Source organism: Miscanthus floridulus, chromosome 13 (assembly GCF_019320115.1).
Source record: "Miscanthus floridulus cultivar M001 chromosome 13, ASM1932011v1, whole genome shotgun sequence".
NCBI classification, from domain to species: Eukaryota; Viridiplantae; Streptophyta; class Magnoliopsida; order Poales; family Poaceae; genus Miscanthus; species Miscanthus floridulus.
In genome coordinates this window covers 34,814,415-34,830,999 of record NC_089592.1, presented here as the reverse complement: position 1 = coordinate 34,830,999, position 16,585 = coordinate 34,814,415, and the positions used below count along the sequence as shown (strand labels likewise).

The 16,585-nt window shown below is 42.5% G+C and overlaps 4 protein-coding genes and 1 pseudogene across 7 annotated transcripts; 2 read left to right on the top strand and 3 right to left on the bottom strand.

Moving 5' to 3' along the window:
* Positions 1-611: 611 nt before the first annotated feature.
* Positions 612-4,339, top strand: LOC136499212 (uncharacterized). 2 transcript variants are annotated; one of them, XM_066494910.1, is made up of 5 exons: positions 612-1,074; positions 1,777-1,891; positions 1,971-2,660; positions 3,231-3,402; positions 3,850-4,339. In XM_066494910.1, the coding sequence occupies exons 1-5, from the start codon at positions 992-994 to the stop codon at positions 3,870-3,872; spliced, it is 1,083 nt and encodes a 360-aa protein (XP_066351007.1). In that variant the 5' UTR covers positions 612-991; the 3' UTR covers positions 3,873-4,339. The 2 variants fall into 2 exon arrangements, with proteins under 2 accessions (XP_066351007.1, XP_066351008.1); XM_066494911.1 differs by lacking the exon at positions 612-1,074 and adding an exon at positions 1,145-1,390.
* Positions 4,272-10,132, bottom strand: LOC136499210 (cysteine-rich receptor-like protein kinase 15). 2 transcript variants are annotated; one of them, XM_066494908.1, is made up of 7 exons: positions 9,118-10,130; positions 7,569-7,694; positions 6,200-6,327; positions 5,724-5,931; positions 5,387-5,624; positions 5,032-5,185; positions 4,272-4,887 (listed from the first exon to the last, which is right to left on the bottom strand). In XM_066494908.1, the coding sequence occupies exons 1-7, from the start codon at positions 10,034-10,036 to the stop codon at positions 4,537-4,539; spliced, it is 2,124 nt and encodes a 707-aa protein (XP_066351005.1). In that variant the 5' UTR covers positions 10,037-10,130; the 3' UTR covers positions 4,272-4,536. The 2 variants fall into 2 exon arrangements, with proteins under 2 accessions (XP_066351005.1, XP_066351006.1); XM_066494909.1 differs by having other exon boundaries at positions 4,657-4,898; positions 9,118-10,132.
* An 806-nt stretch (positions 10,133-10,938) lies between these two features.
* LOC136499720 (uncharacterized) lies at positions 10,939-11,409 on the bottom strand. The gene has a single exon (XM_066495274.1). It carries the CDS (start codon positions 11,407-11,409, stop codon positions 10,939-10,941), a length of 471 nt encoding a protein of 156 aa, XP_066351371.1.
* On the top strand, positions 11,361-15,891 carry LOC136499176 (uncharacterized). Of its 2 annotated transcripts, XM_066494877.1 has the most exons (4): positions 14,936-14,971; positions 15,049-15,123; positions 15,209-15,277; positions 15,497-15,891. In XM_066494877.1, exons 1-4 carry the CDS (start codon positions 14,955-14,957, stop codon positions 15,735-15,737), a joined length of 402 nt encoding a protein of 133 aa, XP_066350974.1. In that variant the 5' UTR covers positions 14,936-14,954; the 3' UTR covers positions 15,738-15,891. The 2 variants fall into 2 exon arrangements, 1 of the variants encoding a protein (XP_066350974.1); XR_010769928.1 differs by lacking the exons at positions 14,936-14,971; positions 15,049-15,123; positions 15,209-15,277 and adding an exon at positions 11,361-11,475.
* On the bottom strand, positions 11,536-13,590 carry LOC136499719 (uncharacterized; annotated as a pseudogene).
* Positions 15,892-16,585: the final 694 nt, after the last annotated feature.

Genomic DNA, 16,585 nt, shown 5'->3' with positions numbered 1-16,585 from the left:
GCTTGTCTTGTACATTTCTTAATCTCACATCAAGTACACAACAATAACCACCAATTTAAGCCAAGTCTATCTCCAATCAATTTCTCATATGGGATTAATCCTAAATTATGCATATACTTGCCTTGGAATTTATTTGATTTAATAAAGATAAGGTTGGCCAAGCTCAATTAACTCTAACAAAGATAGCTAACTCATTTTTTGAGCAAAACATAGCTAACTCATTATTATTAGTATGGACACAAATCCAATGACCTAGCAACAAGTTATATTCCCTCTATTTCAAATTCTAAGTCGTTCTGGTTTTTTAGATACATAGCTTACAATTTAAAAATCCATTTAGAACAGAGGAAGTATGCACTTATGATGCATGGACATATTTGATAATAATTAATATAATCAAAATAAATTACTCAGCTATGTGGAGAAAATAATAAAAAGAGACATGTCACATGGAATGTACTCTGTACATATAATTTTTATGCTTCAACAAAATACCCATAAAAACTGTGGAAGTAGAATGCTAAAAATACTTGACAACTTGTGCTGAAAATATGGTTGAGTCTGGTAGTGGTGGTGAAGAAAAGAAAGAGGCTGACATCCCGAAGCCACCAGAACCAGAACGAGGAACCAAAACCAAACAACACCAGCAGCTAGGGAGTAGTTCACTTCCCCCTCCCTCTCTCCACCCATCCTACGCCAGCTCCTCTCCGTCGCGTCGCCCCTCCTACCGTCCTACGTCTCCCTCCTCTCCCCGCTTCCGCGTTCCGCTTCCTCCCCGCTGAGCGGAAGCGCGCAAGCAATTGCTGCCTTTTCTTGGCGTGCGCAGCTCCTGATCGGCAGGCCCCCGCTGGATCTCGCTTGCTAGCCTGGCCGCGCGACATTGAGGCGGGGCGCCTGGAGCTCGGAGCCACCGCACTTGGTGTTGGTGCCTTGGAGTCGGTCGGGCGTCTGGTTCCTGATTTGATCTGCAGCTGCGGCGGCGGCGGCCGACATGGCGGCATCGGGAGGGCTGGAGCAGTGGGAGAAGGACGGGTTCTTCCAGGCGGCCGAGGAGGTGCAGGAGTCGGCGGACTTGTGAGTGCCTTCGTCATCTTGGCTTCGATTCGTTGCGCCCGGGGCTTCAAAAGTTTCAACTTTATATATATGCGAAAAAATGTCTACCGCTTGGCGATTTTTTTTTTTTTTGGCAACAATGTTTTTGCCCTGAATTTTGATTGTCCTTGTCCTTGTTTTGGAAGGTTGGGTTGCTGTTCCTTGATTACTTTGTGGATTATGGGTGTACTGTGTTTAAGATGGGATTCTGATCTGGCCCGTGCGGACTCGACAACTCTGGACTCTTGAATTTTCTACTAATTTTATTAGTGATTATTTGGCTAGGTTGTCGATTGGGGTAAGATGAAATTTGGATGCTTCTTTGCGCTCTGATTGGTGAACTGCTGGCTCTACCTATTTTGTCCGTTCTTTCCGTTCAGTTCAGATTGTGATGTCGTAAAAACTGGTTCTTTGGAGGCATCTCATATCTTATTGGGTTGATTTATGTTTCTATTTTGTATTGTATAGCTGGGGCAATTAACGCTCTATTCTAATCAAGTAGAATACAGCTTTGCTTCAGTTGACAATTCTATTTGTTAATTTCGCCATGTAATGCTGCTTGGGTTGTGACAATTAATAAGAACTCATGTTGAAACAGACATTTACAATTGCAAATAGTCAAATGCATTCAGGAACATATATTCTAATGCAATTTTCCTCGAATTTGGCAATTTCTCCTTGCAGGATGGAATCTGTCTATAGAACTTGGATGCGTGAGCGATGTAATGGTTCTAGCTATGAGGAGGTAGACGATTTGCAAAGGGAGCTTCAGACAGCTTTAGGGACTGCAAAATGGCAGGCATGCTTTTACATAAACCTTTATATACTAGTAGCTGACTTGTGGTCTTGTTAATTACTGCTAGTGATTGTCTGTGCAGTTGGAACAGTTTGAGAGGGCTGTAAGTTCAAGCAACGATAAGTATTCACTGGAAGAGGGTACAGTGGCAAGGCGTCGGCAGTTTGTTGTAGCCATTGAGGATCAAATTTCTCGTGTAGAGAAAGACATAAACGGTTCTTTAGTGGACAATGGCAGGCAAGGGCTCAATTGGGTGAAGTTAGATGATGAGGAGCGAGATGATCTAGTCGCTTTCCTTTCAGCACCTGCAGACTTCTATTCAGAAATGAAGAGCACAGACAGCAGTAACCATGTCCCATCTAGACAAAAAAATGTGCCAGTTGGCATGAACGATCAGAGTGATCCAGCTTTAGTCATTAAAGACATATATGAAGTGCCACGCAGAGAAATTTCTACTGTTAAGAGTGATGTTTTTGGTCTAGCTGAGGAGTTACATGGCCTTAGAAGAAATTTGAGTGTAGGTAATGATCATTGGAAGATTGACATTGGTAACGAGATGGTTGATGATAGAAAATCGTCCCCAAACGCAACTGGGGTTCAGGCTGCAAGTCAGACAACTGCTTTATCAAGCATCCGGAGAAGCACAGAATCTTTAACAAGAGTGAGATGGTTTTGGAATAGCTTGTGGAAACCCAAGAGTGATGAAAATCGCTCATTAAGATATGATATGTCAAATAATCTTGACCTCAGGGTTCTATCCTTATTAAGACAGGTATATCAATTTCCTCTGCTGCCCCACCCTATTCTAGATTTAAGATGTTTATATGTAATATGATCTTATTGAGAGCAACTTATTGGACATATGTGTGTGCAAACAATCCTTGGAGATGTTAACTCAATAGTGTAGCATCCCTAATGGCTGTATAATGAAATCAAACCTTCCTTTCTGTAATATGTAATGGATTTGAACCTACAAACTGTGAATCTGCATTCATGTCATATACCACTTACAGTATATAAACAATGATTGATATTATGATATTTCTCAAGATCGTCATGGGAGGGAGAACTTCGATTTATTTTGGCAACTGTATGCCAATGCATATGAAATATTGCTGCATCCTAAATCCTGAATGTTATTTGCTGGTTTACATTTTTATTGGGCTAAGCATGTGACATTGACTTTTATGCATAGCAAACATATTTTATTTCTTTTACTGCATGATCCATTTTATAAATATGCTCCTTTTGACTGGTCCACAAAGTAATGACATCCAATTAAGTTTGTTGGTGTTATCACTTTAGCTAATTTCTGAATCCAGTGGTTCTTTATGTTGTACAGAGATTTAATGGGCTAGCCGAAAGAAGCAGAAATTATTTGACAAGTTGGAAGGAAAATTCCCGAATTTCTGGACGGACAGGTGGGCTTCATATACAAGGCCAACAACAGAACATTCAATTTGGTCGTTCTATTCGGATCACCCTCTTACTGGTGTTGAGCATCTTTCTGATTGGTCAGTGCCAAACTTATCTAGCATGAATTTGTTTTTTTTATCATAAGTAGTTTATAGCATAACTTCTTGTATATCCATGCTTTTGGGGTGGCTTTGTTTTGCTATTTTCCTCTGTTTGGTACTCCCTCCATTTCAAATTATAAGACGTTTTGGCTTTTCTAGATACATAGCTTTTGATATGTGTCTTGATATACACTGTCTAGACCCTAGATAGATAGTAAGAGCAATGTGTTTAGAAAAAACTAAACGTCTTATAATTTAAAATGGAGGGAGTATCAAGTAACATAGGCTCAAAAAAGCTATGATCATGTTGCACATATTGATATACAGTGTTATGGCGTATATTTGAAAAATTACATTCAGAAAATCTTGGCAAGTGCAATAAGTATAGGTTGAAATCAGTGTTCTGTTTTGTCAATACTAATAATCACATTATGTGTTTTGCAGTACCATTTCTCATCTCAGCATGACAAGGCATGCACTGTTTTACTGGTGAAGGAGCATTGGGACAATTAATCATGGTCCTGCTCATACATGTGTTATTCTCAAGTCGGCAAATGCAGCAAATCAACCATGTCATTTACATGTGTGGCTGCATGTATGGCAGTAAGAGAAGCACGATGGTGAAGGTTTCGATTGTCCAATGCATGATTGCATATCATAAACTCCTCAACGGCGCATAACTGTGCTAAGATTTATCGGAGTTATGATCAATTTGTGATCTGGGATGGCTGATTGCTGCCAAATGGAAGTGGCTCTGGATATCCCATGAATGCAATTGTAAAAAGTTGTAGAGCTGATAGGAAAAGGCGAAAAGCAAATATTTAAAAGATGAGTGAAATGATTTGTGGTAGTGCCGAGAATCTCAGTGAAATGAACTATGGAAGGATCTGAATACGGTTATTGATAATAATACATTAATACGGCATTTGTCAAACCGTGGACGCACGTATGGTTCTCTGTTCACAGCTGTTTTATTGATCCAGGTTTCTACACTTGTTCTCGTTTTATGGCATGCTTGCCCTTGCCCCTGCCCATGAAGTAATCTTGGTTCGACACTTCTACTTACTTTAACATCCCATGCATGAGGTCAATTATAGGCTGAAGCTGAAGCTCCAGCTTGTGCTCACATGTCTACCTCGGCTGAAGCTCTGAGATGGACACATCGTTCTCCGAAACTGTGGCCATTGACGGCTGTTGATCAGAGCTCCATGTACCGGTTCCGGGGCGATCTGAGACAGTGCTGAATTCAGAGCTGAAGATGAAGGCCGGCCTGGACGGGGCTCGCCTGTCTTCAGGTGTGGTTGTCGGATTCCTTAGCATAAGCACCACTGTGGAGGCATCCGGCCGCTCCACCGGGTTCTCCTGGACGCAAAGGAGCCCGACCTCTATGCAGGTGAGGACCTCCAACTCTGGGTACCCTGACTCGGCCAGCAATGGGTCCACCACATCCGCTGTGGAACCAGTCCTCCACTTGTCCCAGACCTGCACATGCACTGATGGTCGGTTAATCCCCTTCCCATGAGGATTGGGGGATTTCATCATTTCAAAGTCCAAACAGACCAAAGCCCATATTTTATTGAGAAATCTTTCTTCATGACAATTTTCCAAAGAACATGGTGCACTTACGTGGCTCAACACAGACACGTAGTCTGTGGCAGAGTCATATGCGCTGTTGTTTCTTCGTCCGGTTACCATCTCCAGGACTATAACACCGAAGCTGAACATGTCTGACTTGGAGGAGACATGCCCCCAGTAAGCATACTCTGGGGCCATGTACCCGCTGCATGCATCAACAACTTGCAATCAAGATTAGCCATTAATGTTAGAGAGTAAACCGGCTCGTGGGCCTGCCGACCCAGGCTCCCTACAGTGCCTGTATGTACACTCTGATATTCATTGAGTAATACATCGAGTATTCTACAATTCATACGTTCTCAATTAAGAATTAGGAGTGTATTGACTGACTAGTGACTATACTTACAGTGTTCCAACAGGTCGTCTTGTTATATCTCTGGATTGGTCTCCGCCGAAAGCCCGGGCGATGCCAAAATCCGAAATTTTGGGGTTCATGTCCGCGTCAAGCAATACGTTACTCGGCTTTAGATCTCTGTGGATGACCTTCAAACGGGACTCCTCGTGGAGATAGAGAAGTCCCCGTGCAATACCGTTGATGATGGCAAACCTCCTGCTCCAATCTAGCTGCTGCCGTTTCACTGGGTCTTTACTTACAAAACAAGAACATATTAAACACAGTATATATAGAGTATCAATTCAGGTTAGTTCAGTTATTTTGATTTTAACAGTATTTCGATGGATACCGTAAAGGAAGGTGTCTAGACTTCTGTTGGGCATGTACTCGTAGATCAGCAGCTTCTCTTCTTGCAGGCAAACCCCCAGCAGCCGCACCAGGTTCCTGTGCTCCAGCTTGGTAGCCAGCACAATCTCGTTCTTCAGCTCGTGGAATCCTTGTGAGGAATTCTGTGAAAGCCTCTTCACAGCTATCTCTTCCCCGTCTTGTAATGTACCCTGCACAAGGCAAAGCACCTGTTGTTACCATTTTCGATAATCACTGGTATATATTTTATTGTGCCTTTTAATTATTTAATTGTACTAGACACTTTACACTGCCAATTCAAGATAATATATACTCCCTCCGTTCTAATTTATAAGTCATTTTGCCGTTCTAATTTAGGTTTACAGTGAAAACTATGTATATAGAAAAAAATGACCTATAATTTAAGATAGAGGGTGGTAATTCTCATGACTGTATGTGTATATATGGAAGAAAGTGTACCTTGAACACTTCTCCAAAGCCTCCCTCTCCGAGTTTGTTTTGTTCCGAGAAATTGTTTGTTGCAGCTCTTAACACCACTAGATTGAGTTGCTCGGGCTCGATATCGTCCTGGTTGCTATTACTGTTGTCTGTTACAAAAGGCAGCATATATGCATATCCATGAGGAAGAGGTGGACTTAAAATATGGTGTAACCGTGCAGAGCTGACATTATTGTTGAGTGGAATCTAGTCAGCTCCTTTTAAAATCAAGCATATCTCAATCAACTATGGGACTATGGACTCTGGTTTGGGAATATCCTTGGAGACCTCGACTTCGAATCAGTCGCATGGTAAACACACAGCGATACATAGATTCGTAGTACTAGTTTGGGCTGTACATAGGCGTAAGAGTTAAATGCAGCCCAGATCTCTAAAGTTATCTGCATGTGTCGTCAAGGTCTCCAAAGTCTCAAAACGCATTGCTAGGTCCTGAAGTTAGTTTGGGTCTCATCTAGATCTAAACTTTATATTATTATTTTTGACCATTTCAACGACCACGAATGACAAATTTTATAACTTGAATTTGTAGATCTCATTGAGTGCTACTACTTTTATATACAAAGTATATTTATCCATCACCATACATGAGAGATATGATTTTTCTAGGACAACATGCTCTAGTACAAGATTAAATATGCTGCTAAAATTTTATGTTTTTTTTTTCAAAATATACAAGATTAATTTTCATATACAAGATTAATATGCTGCTAAAATTTTCATATACAAAGAATGGACTTGAACGGGCAACGTGAAGATCAAGTGATCTAACACCTCAAGCAAGGACATGGAGCCTTTAAACTTAGTTTCGAATTAAAACTTAACTTTGAGCATGTCCTTTGTTAAGAAACTTCGGATTTCACCTAAACATGTACACTGATAAATTACACTATAAAAACTGTTTTCTGAACCATGAATTTAGATAAGTTTTTTTTTCTAGATTTTTAGTCCGTTTCAAGGCTAAATAGGTTAACTTAAGAATCAAATACAATATTACGAGGAGAATTTTAAGTTAAAACCTACAAGTGGTATGATGCGAGATACAAGTAAAATGAGTCGTGGTTATGTTCTAGCGTGTACTTAAAATTTTTGTAGAATGTTAAAGGTACATAAGTACTTTTAGTTTGTGACGTACTTTTTTTTAAATACTATTTTTTTGGCTGAAATAAAAAAATTCCTAGGACTATCAGCTCGTTCGCTGGGCTGGGGCTGGCTGGCCAGCCCCCTCCCATGAGCACTGTAGCAACGAACTAGACAGCAGTACCACTCTCTCACGTAAACGAACCAGCAACGATACGAACCAGCCAACCGAACAAATCGTATATGGGCGTACCTGGTGGCGTTTTCTTCGAGCTGGCGGCCTTTCTGCAGTACAGGAAAACACCAATGATGACGACTGCGGCAAGCACCGTTCCAATAGGGAGGCCGATGGCGAGAGCCGTAGCGAACACCTTTTTTCCTGCGTTGCATTAAGTTCGTTAATTACCTGGTGCTATCTTAATTTGTTTGTGTACACTAGTAGGAGTATTTTGTAACGGAGCGAGTGCAGTAATTATTGATGCTCGCAGTTGTTAAGGTAATTTGGTCAAATGTTATCCTAAAAGTTCTCACAAATAACTTGGTTGACGCGAGTTGACTTAATTATGAGGTTAGCTCTCTACCGATCCTCTCGTGGGCCGTGGCCTTCAGAAGACTTGAGCAGTATCTCTTTTCTGTTATTTCACGGAGTTTCATGCGTATTAAATGATATGCTACCTCAGCAAATGTGATGATGTGGCCTCTAGTGAAGCAGAGTAAACTAGAGGGGGTGCAGTTTATCTTGTAGATTTGTAAACTTGATCCGCAACTATGATGAAATTTGATCCTATTCACTAGTATTCAAATTTTCCGTGGTGCATTGACACTCACAACAGTGTTACCTAGCTTCGCCACTGGATGTGGCACTGTTTTTACGAAGAAAGAGAAGATAAGAGTTTTATGAGCAAGAAACGAGTGTGCACCGTTTCCAACATCGATGAAATCGGGTGAAACCCGCACTGAGGCGTTGCAGTTTCATCTTCCGCCCTTTTCTTGATCCGCTGCGGCTGCCTATGCCTGCCCCGCTCCTTGCGATCTCCCATTTGTCTACGACTAAAGATGGACCGCACAGCAGCATACTAGCCTGCGCCCGCACCGATGGGGACTTGCATGTGGAGGCCGCTACTCGAATCTCCAATCCCACAAGCAACCAACTCTGATCAGAGCTTGATGTCATTTAAAAAATTGTTGTGGCCAAACAAAGCTACATTCAAATCGAATTTTTCATGTAAAAGTGACTATATATTTTAGCGAGATACTACTAGTTACTGAACTCTGAATATTGGTTCTGAATTATCAGTATCTCTCAACATTGACACGTAATCTATGCGGCACATTTGATCACCATATCATGCAACACTTAAATGATGTGGTTTGCTTGTGAAACGGTGAAATGAAACTATGCACTGAGAGACGTTGTTTCATTCATTAGTCTAGACCTCTAAAGCTGATGTGTTACTCTTGGAAACCGCGAGATGAAACATTCCATTGAGACTAGCCTTATAGAGAGTAAAGTTAATTCTCACTACAAATCTATCTCAACATGTCCACATCATCCTCACTAACTATCCACATCATCTCCCACTAATCGCCTTGTTATTCCAATAACTTCTAACTTCTTAATTGCGAGCTATGCACATGACCACGTCATCTCCAAATTTCATTTCAAATTCTTCACGATTTCCGTAGCATCCCGTGGGATATCTTCTCGTTAAAATTAATTTTAGTTGATTGATATATGAACTGTGTAGAGATCATATCCTATCCGATGAAAATTGTAGAAGTGAAGACATTCAGAAGCTCACCCTGCCTTTCTCCGGCGAAGATGGACGGAGGTGCCGCTAGAGGCGGCGGCGCATCGAGGGCCAGATCGTAGTAAGGGTATATCTCCATGCGCAGGTAGCAGTTATAGCCGAGCACCACCCCGCCCTGGTTACCGTAGCAGCAAACTGGCAGCTGCCTTATCGAGTCCTGCAAGCACCGGTCGCACTCCGCCGCCGTCCTGTCCCTCATGCACTGCAACAGCCCATACATGGTGCCGTTACGGGCAGCGCTGTCATACACGGCCTCTCCTGTCGCGAACATCGGCGCTAGCGATGACGACGCGGCGGAGCCGTTGACGATGCGCGCGGTGAGTCTGCTCATGAGCGCGTTGTAGGTTTCCTCGAAGGCGTCCTTGTCGGAGACCTCCCCGGTGTTGTGGTCCATCCACCGGACCGTATCCTCGTTGCTGGTCGACGTGTTGGTGTCGGCGTAGCTGATGAAGGACATCATTGGCGCCGGATATGTCACCGTGGAGCCGTCGTCGTACCAGATGGCGTTGCGGCGGCTGCTGTTGCAGCCGCTCCTCTGGATGCCCAGCGCGGCGCTCCGGAGGTACCTGGAACAGTCGGCCGGCGCGGTGTCGCCGCGGCAGATGCCTCGGACGAAGGCGCGGTCGGTGCCGTTGCCACGGGCGAGGGAAGCGAAGCCTGTGGGCGCCGCGGCCGACGGGAGCACGTCCAGTAGCGCGACGACGTTGGACCAGAACGTGCTGTTGAAAGAGGAGGACGACGACGGCGAGGGAGCCGGAGCTGCTGGAGAAGGCGCCATCGAGGATTTGCACTGCACCAACGTCCAATTGCTGTCCATGGATGTTACGACGGTGCAGAGGCTCGCCACCATGGCAAAGAGGATCATCAGGCACTGGCCATGGCGGTGGACGACGGATCTAGACGACGGCATTGGTTGTACTCTGAGCTAGGACGACCAAGTAGCTAGCTATCTGCCTATGTATAAATGCAAGTTAACAACAGGGACGAGAGGTGGTTATGGCGACACGAATGCGTACTATGAGCCTCTTTCTCATCGCATCTCCATTTGGATGCATGATTGCTGGGGGCGCCGGGCGGTAGTGGAAAATGTACCGGCATTTAATTTGGCGAAGACTTAGTCCGAAGCTGATAGCACAGGAACTAGGCAATTAAAAGAACTAGGCAATTTAAGGCCGGGTTTAGTTCCTAAAAATTTTCACCTAAAACTATCATATCGAATCTTGCGACACATGCATGGAGTATTAAATATAGACGAAAAAAAACTAATTGCACAGTTTGGTTGAAAATCGCGAGACGAATGTTTTAAGACTAATTAGTCTATGATTAGCCATAAGTGCTACAGTAACTAACATGCGCTAATTTGTCTCTCGCAGTTTCTAGGCGAGCTATGTAATTAGTTTTTTTATTAGTATCCGAAAACCCCTTCCGACATCCCTGAAACATCCGATGTGACATCCAAAAATTTTCATTTCACGAACTAAACGCAGCCTAAGACTTGACAGAAGCTGATAGCACAGTAGATAGCACAGCTAGGAGAAAATTTTGTATTTAGCCCTAAAAATAATGCTTCTTTCTTATTTGACACCGAAACTAAAAATCTTTCTTATATGTCCCTAACTTGAGTTTTTGTTAGCTACTTGACACTTCCGTCAGATCTGTGAGGAAACATCGTCAGTTGTCCAACTGAGGCAACACAAAAAGACCATAATGCCCTGTCACTAAAGAAAAGAAAATGAAGTCCGCCGTGGCAGTTCGTAACTTGGTCGACTCGTCTCGAGTCGCGGTCGTACAGGCTATTTCCCTCCCCTAACCCTAGATCGAGGGCGGCGCAGCCATGGAGGCGGAGGGCAGCACGACTTCTGGGGAGGGTGGCGCGGCTTCGGCTGATGGCGTCGCGGCCACGGAGGCACCGCGCACGGCCACGGCGGAGATCGGCGCGGCCACGACGGAGGTCCGCGCGGCCAAGCAGGAGGCCCGCGCGGCGATGGCGGAGGTCGGCGCGACCACGACGGACGTCCGCGCGGCCAAGCAGCCTTCCCGCGCGGCCATGGAGGTGGAGGACGGAGTGGCCACGGCGGGGGGCAGAGCGGCCAAGCAGGCGTGCGGCGCGGGCTCGGAGGCGGGCGACGTGGGCATAGGGGCGGGCGACGCGGCCAAGCACGCGCCTCGCGTGGCCAAGCAAGCACCCCGTGCGGCGTTGGTGGCGGGCGGCGCGATCTCGTTGCTGCGCGGCACGGCCTCGGAGGAGGACGACGCGGCCACGGAAGCGCCACTCGCGACCATGGAGACGGGCGTCGCGGCCACAGTGGAAGGCGGCACATCCAGGACACAGCACCAACTCCCTGCAGGGTCAGTTTATTATCTCTATGTCTACGGACCGCCTATTCTCCATGTTTGGCTTCTGTTTTTTTACGCGAGGTCTGGAGATGTTTCACATGTCACATTCCTATGGATTGACTCCTTATCAATGCTTCCACCACTGGTTCTTTTAGGAGATCTCTTCTTTTAGGTTGACTGAAGAGTTGAACAGCAGATAGATATGGTACAAAATACGTTGTAAACTGACAATGACTATTCCACAAGCCTTTTGACCTCCGGAGATCTTGTGCCTTTACATCCAAACCATAGCAGATAGGCTCTTCGTACCACTGCCAGACAGTTCTTAGAGTGATATCTGGAGTCTGAAGTAAACAAAACTTTCCAAATCAGCAATAGGCCTACCACCAATGCGAAATTGGATATCTTTGACTTGCTGCTGTGCTGTGTAAACATAACTGATAGCCTCTTTCATCTTGCTGTAATCGGTCTCAGTTGCATTATCTGCTTGGAATTTCAAATCAACATGTTCAGATGAGTTCAGTTTATAAGTCCTTTCACTAGGTAAGTTGCTGTCCTCACCATTAGCTGAGACATCCAAATAGATCCCATTGCAAGTTTCCTTCTTACCAACAGGAATCCACTTCTGTGACAAGTGTCCAGCACTAGAATACCACTTACAGCATTCTTGAGAATTATTCTCTGTTAGTAACTTCACACATCGAGCTTCCTTTGTTTCTGCAACAAAAGGATCAGTGCACAGGTTCTTGGAGCTCCGACTGGTGGATACACCCTTGTTTCTGCAACAAAAGGATCAGTGCATAGTAGTTTTTCGATGACTGAGAACCTTGTTTTGAAGAAGAGCTTCTTTGCTGGCGTAGAAAGGGTGCCTGCTTCTTGTAGACATTTTCCTATTCTGATTACATTTTGCCCGAATTCTTGTTGGATCTTCCTGTACACCCTTCTTACCAACTTCATGTGCACCCTTATCATGAATAGATGAATTGCTCAAATGTCCTGCTTTAGATATCATCTTGTCATTTCTTTCTACCTTCTGCCACACTGCTGAACTATCTTTTCCATTGTTCTTGTGCCTATTGGAACCTCTCACTCTGTTAGACATAGTCAAATCAATGTAGCTTGGTGTTTTACTTGATTTTATGTTCCTCCTCCCTGAAATAAATTGAAGAGAGGCCTTGCTGCTGCATGCCTGACTGCTGCACTGAACCCTTTCAGTATTGCTACAACTATCAGTAACATCCTTAGAGTATGGAGATCTCTAGAGTATGATCTGATTCCTAGATGATCATTTGTATCTTCAGCATGAGTAGCACTAAGATGTGACCCTATGAACTGGCATTCCACCCTTGTGTCAATTCAGTGTTCCGAAATCTAAATTTGATTCTCCTATAGGCTGTAGTAGTGAAATTGATCCGCAAACAGCTGATGTTTGAATGTTTGATACAATACTTTTTTATTGATAGTTGTGGGCGAAGAGGTACTCTATATGAATTTAACACGTACTCTAAATGTCTTATGATATTGTGACATGGTATACTAGTATAAATATATTATTTTGCTATATTATTACGTATTTCCTATAACATCACACCACTGCAAAAATTAGTAGTACAAAGTTCGCCATAGGTTGAAGAAGTTCTCATGCATGACGTTATTGTGCTTTCACAGGATGGATGTAGCTACTAATTTTCTATTGAAAATTCATTTGCTTGGCAATCGTAAAAAGGCTAGAAAGGATGTCAAATGTTTTAGTTTTGAGATGGTTGTTGACTCAGATCTGTGGAATTATAAGGATTTCATTGACTCAGTTACAGAGAAGTACCCTCCAGGCTACTTAGAAATTCCACATGTTCAGTACTATGATAATGTTCTTAAGAATTTTCCAGTAGTAAAATCAGATCAGGATTTGATGTCTATGTTTGATGTACACAGTAAGGAGAAAGTTGTAGAGATGTTTGTCGCTTATTGTGATCCCTCAGAAAAATTTGAGCCTATCACTAAGTGGGAGTTTGATGTTGAAGGGCAGCCTGCAAACAATATAGAGGAGGATGACGATGATTACCTTAGAAATCCTTTACCCGAGAATGAACATGTTGGTGTTGATGAGGAGATCATGTACTTGGACATTGTACCTGTGAATGCTGTAGATGTGCCTGGATGTTCTGAAAAAGGGAAGGAAAAAGCAGTGGCTGAGGATGAGTCTGAGGATGGCTCAGAGGAGGAGTTTGAGGATGAGGATGAATTAGAGGCTGATGAGGATGAGCCATACGAAGAAGTAAATCATCACCCAATTGCTGATTTTGATGAAGAAGATCCTCCTATGGAAGTAGGCACTACTTATCATAACATGTACGTGTTCAAGTTGGCTCTTTGTCAACATGCAATTGGGTCACCTCCGGGTTTGGCAATAAGCACTGATGCAGGCCAGGCAATCATGGGAGCTGTTGCTGAAGTATTTCCACAGGTAGAGCATAGAAAGTGCATGTTTCACTTGGTGACTAATTTCAAAAAGAGGTACCGTGGGAAGGTGTTTGATGATCACCTCTGGGCAGCAGCTTACTCATGGAACCCATACTTGTTTAAGAAGCATTGGGCTGAGATGGAGAAAGTAAAGCCTGCTGCAACTGATTACCTAAGACGTCACAAGAAGTTGTTGACTAGAAGTCAATTCAAAACAATTTGCAAAGTGGACTATGTGACCAACAACTTGGCGGAGAGCTTCAACAATTGGATTAAGCAGTACAAGTCCATGAATTTGTATGATTTGATGGATAAGATCAGACAATTAATTATGATCAAGTGGAACCAAAGGAGAAAAATTGGAAAGAAATTAGATGGCTTCATTCTTCCCCACATAATTAAGAAGCTAAATGAACAGAGTAGAGAATTGAACTTGGATGTATCAGAATGCTCAGAAGAGGTGGCTGAAATTACCTTATTTGGTGGCAGCAGCTTTAGGTTTGTGGTGAACTTGGTTGATCGAACATGTTCTTGCAGACAATGGCAAGTCTCTGACATTCCTTGCAAACATGCTCTTGCATTCATTACAGCACTACCTAATGCACCTATTGACAAATATGTTGACTTCTACTACTCCATTGAAAAATTTAGAGGAGCTTATAGTGCATTAATCCCTACTATTCCTGACAAGACATAGTGGCCTAAATCTACCTATGGCTTCTTCCACTATAATATCTGTAGTTGGTAGGCATAAAACCGAGAGACACAAAGGCCGTAGTGACAAGAAGGGTAAAAAAGGGCAGCACCAATGTCCTATCTGTAAGGAATATGGGCATCACTGGCACAACTGCAGGAAGGGTAGCAAAGAAGATATTGAAGCAATGAAAACTCTTAGGCACATTTCATCTTCTATGCATATTTTTTTAATTAGATCATATTCTTTACTATCTATTTGCTTGTGTAGAGGACTTGTTACCAAATCAACAGAGAGTTCCATTGTGCCAATGGAGGATGAAGCACCAACAAGTTCTATGACTTTTCCACCAAGGTTAGCTCAATTTCCACTTTCTGTATTTAGATTCCAATTCATGGTGTCTCATCCTAGTACTTTCAATATTACTGTAGTCAAAACTTGGAACCTAAACTCACAGCTAGTAAGAAGAGAAAGGGTGTTGCCTCTAATTCTAGACCAACAGGAAGGTAATTAATAAAAACTTGAATAAATATTCTACTAATAGAAAGCTAATGGTGACTTCTAAGTACCAAACTCTCTTCTTTTTTGTAGTATAAGCTTGGAGATTACAAGTAGGAAAAAGGGAAAGCAGGGTTCCTCTAACTCTGGAGCATCAAAAAGGTAGCCTATACTAAATCTGAATTTATTTTGCATGGTTAGTTTGTTGATTTTGCAAGCAGTTCTATCTAACAGTAAATTTCGATGGTCAACTTTATATGCTTGCATTTTCCAGCCCCTTCTATATGAAATGCATATCCAATATATTTATAAGTTCTTTATTACCGAAATGTATATCAAATATATCTCAAATAATGTTTTCACACACATGAACATGTATAGGTCCAGAAGTGGTTCAAATCAACCTGAACCACTTTCAATTGAGCTTCCCTCATCCAAAGATAAACCACAAGCTGTTGTTGTCAAGTTAAAAGGCAAAAGGAGGAAGAAAGAAGTAGATAAAAATGCTGCAAAGAATCTTTTGTCGCAGCTTGATAGCCCTGCAATGGGCACGAGGAGCAAAAGACTTCAGCCTAGTAGTCCGGCACTGAGCACAAGAAGCAAAAGAAGGCTGAGTTTGTGATTCTTGTATGAGAAAATTTCCTAAATGTGTATTGTGTTAGATGTCTGTAATGGATGCAATCCTGTGAAAATGTTTCTGTGCATGTGAACCTGAATGTATCTCGACTATTATTGTGATCATGGATGCTAAATATTGCATTTATCTTGAACATGTGAGTTTTCTAAAATAAATGTGCTATTGTTCTGCTACATGTCATTTTCAAATTGGATGTTGTTGGAGACCTATTTTATTATTGTTATTCATGTATCTAAATAGTTAATTTCAAACTGAATATAATTATATGTAATTATATAAGATGATGTTTGATCCTTTATTTATTTAACACAAGAAAAAACTGAAACATTGCAGTTTAAGATAAAAACATTCATAAAAGATACCAATATTAACCATGGAATGCCAGACTAGTAAAAAACTCTAGGGGTAAAACAGACTTTTCACATAGGACTTCGATACCGTTAACAACCCAAATTGACGGAAGTGTCAAATAGGAAAGAAAAACTCGAGTTCAGGACATATAGGAAAGATTTTCAGTTTCGATGTCAAATAAGGAGCATTATTTTTAGGGTCAAATACAAAATTTTCTCCACAGCTAGCTACTGCACAGGAACGTTAATGCAATTAAAAGAAGTATGCATATGCATGGGAACTAGGCACGCGACACGTGAGTTGCCGATTAGACTCCAGGTGCAGAAATAACTATAGTTTTTATGAACATTAATTATTATGTCATCTAATTATTTTACTGATGTGATAAGATAATTATTGAAGAGAGAGAAAAATAAAGAAAACCGTTTCTACACAAGAAACCACGTCTTCACTCGAATCAATAACGAACAAACTGCACGATC

Coding starts and splice junctions, on each gene's coding strand:
- LOC136499212 (XM_066494910.1), top strand. CDS start 992: ATGGCGGCATCGGGAGGGCTGGAGCAGTGGGAGAAGGACGGGTTCTTC. Junction 1,892..1,970: donor TAGGGACTGCAAAATGGCAG/GCATGCTTTTAC, acceptor TTGTCTGTGCAG/TTGGAACAGTTTGAGAGGGC. Junction 3,403..3,849: donor GTTGAGCATCTTTCTGATTG/GTCAGTGCCAAA, acceptor TGTGTTTTGCAG/TACCATTTCTCATCTCAGCA.
- LOC136499210 (XM_066494908.1), bottom strand. CDS start 10,036: ATGCCGTCGTCTAGATCCGTCGTCCACCGCCATGGCCAGTGCCTGATG. Junction 7,695..9,117: donor CTTCGCCGGAGAAAGGCAGG/GTGAGCTTCTGA, acceptor AATGCAACGCAG/GAAAAAAGGTGTTCGCTACG. Junction 5,625..5,723: donor TCTAGACACCTTCCTTTACG/GTATCCATCGAA, acceptor TTGTAAGTAAAG/ACCCAGTGAAACGGCAGCAG.
- LOC136499720 (XM_066495274.1), bottom strand. CDS start 11,409: ATGGTCGCGAGTGGCGCTTCCGTGGCCGCGTCGTCCTCCTCCGAGGCC.
- LOC136499176 (XM_066494877.1), top strand. Junction 15,124..15,208: donor AATTCTAGACCAACAGGAAG/GTAATTAATAAA, acceptor TCTTTTTTGTAG/TATAAGCTTGGAGATTACAA. Junction 15,278..15,496: donor AACTCTGGAGCATCAAAAAG/GTAGCCTATACT, acceptor GAACATGTATAG/GTCCAGAAGTGGTTCAAATC.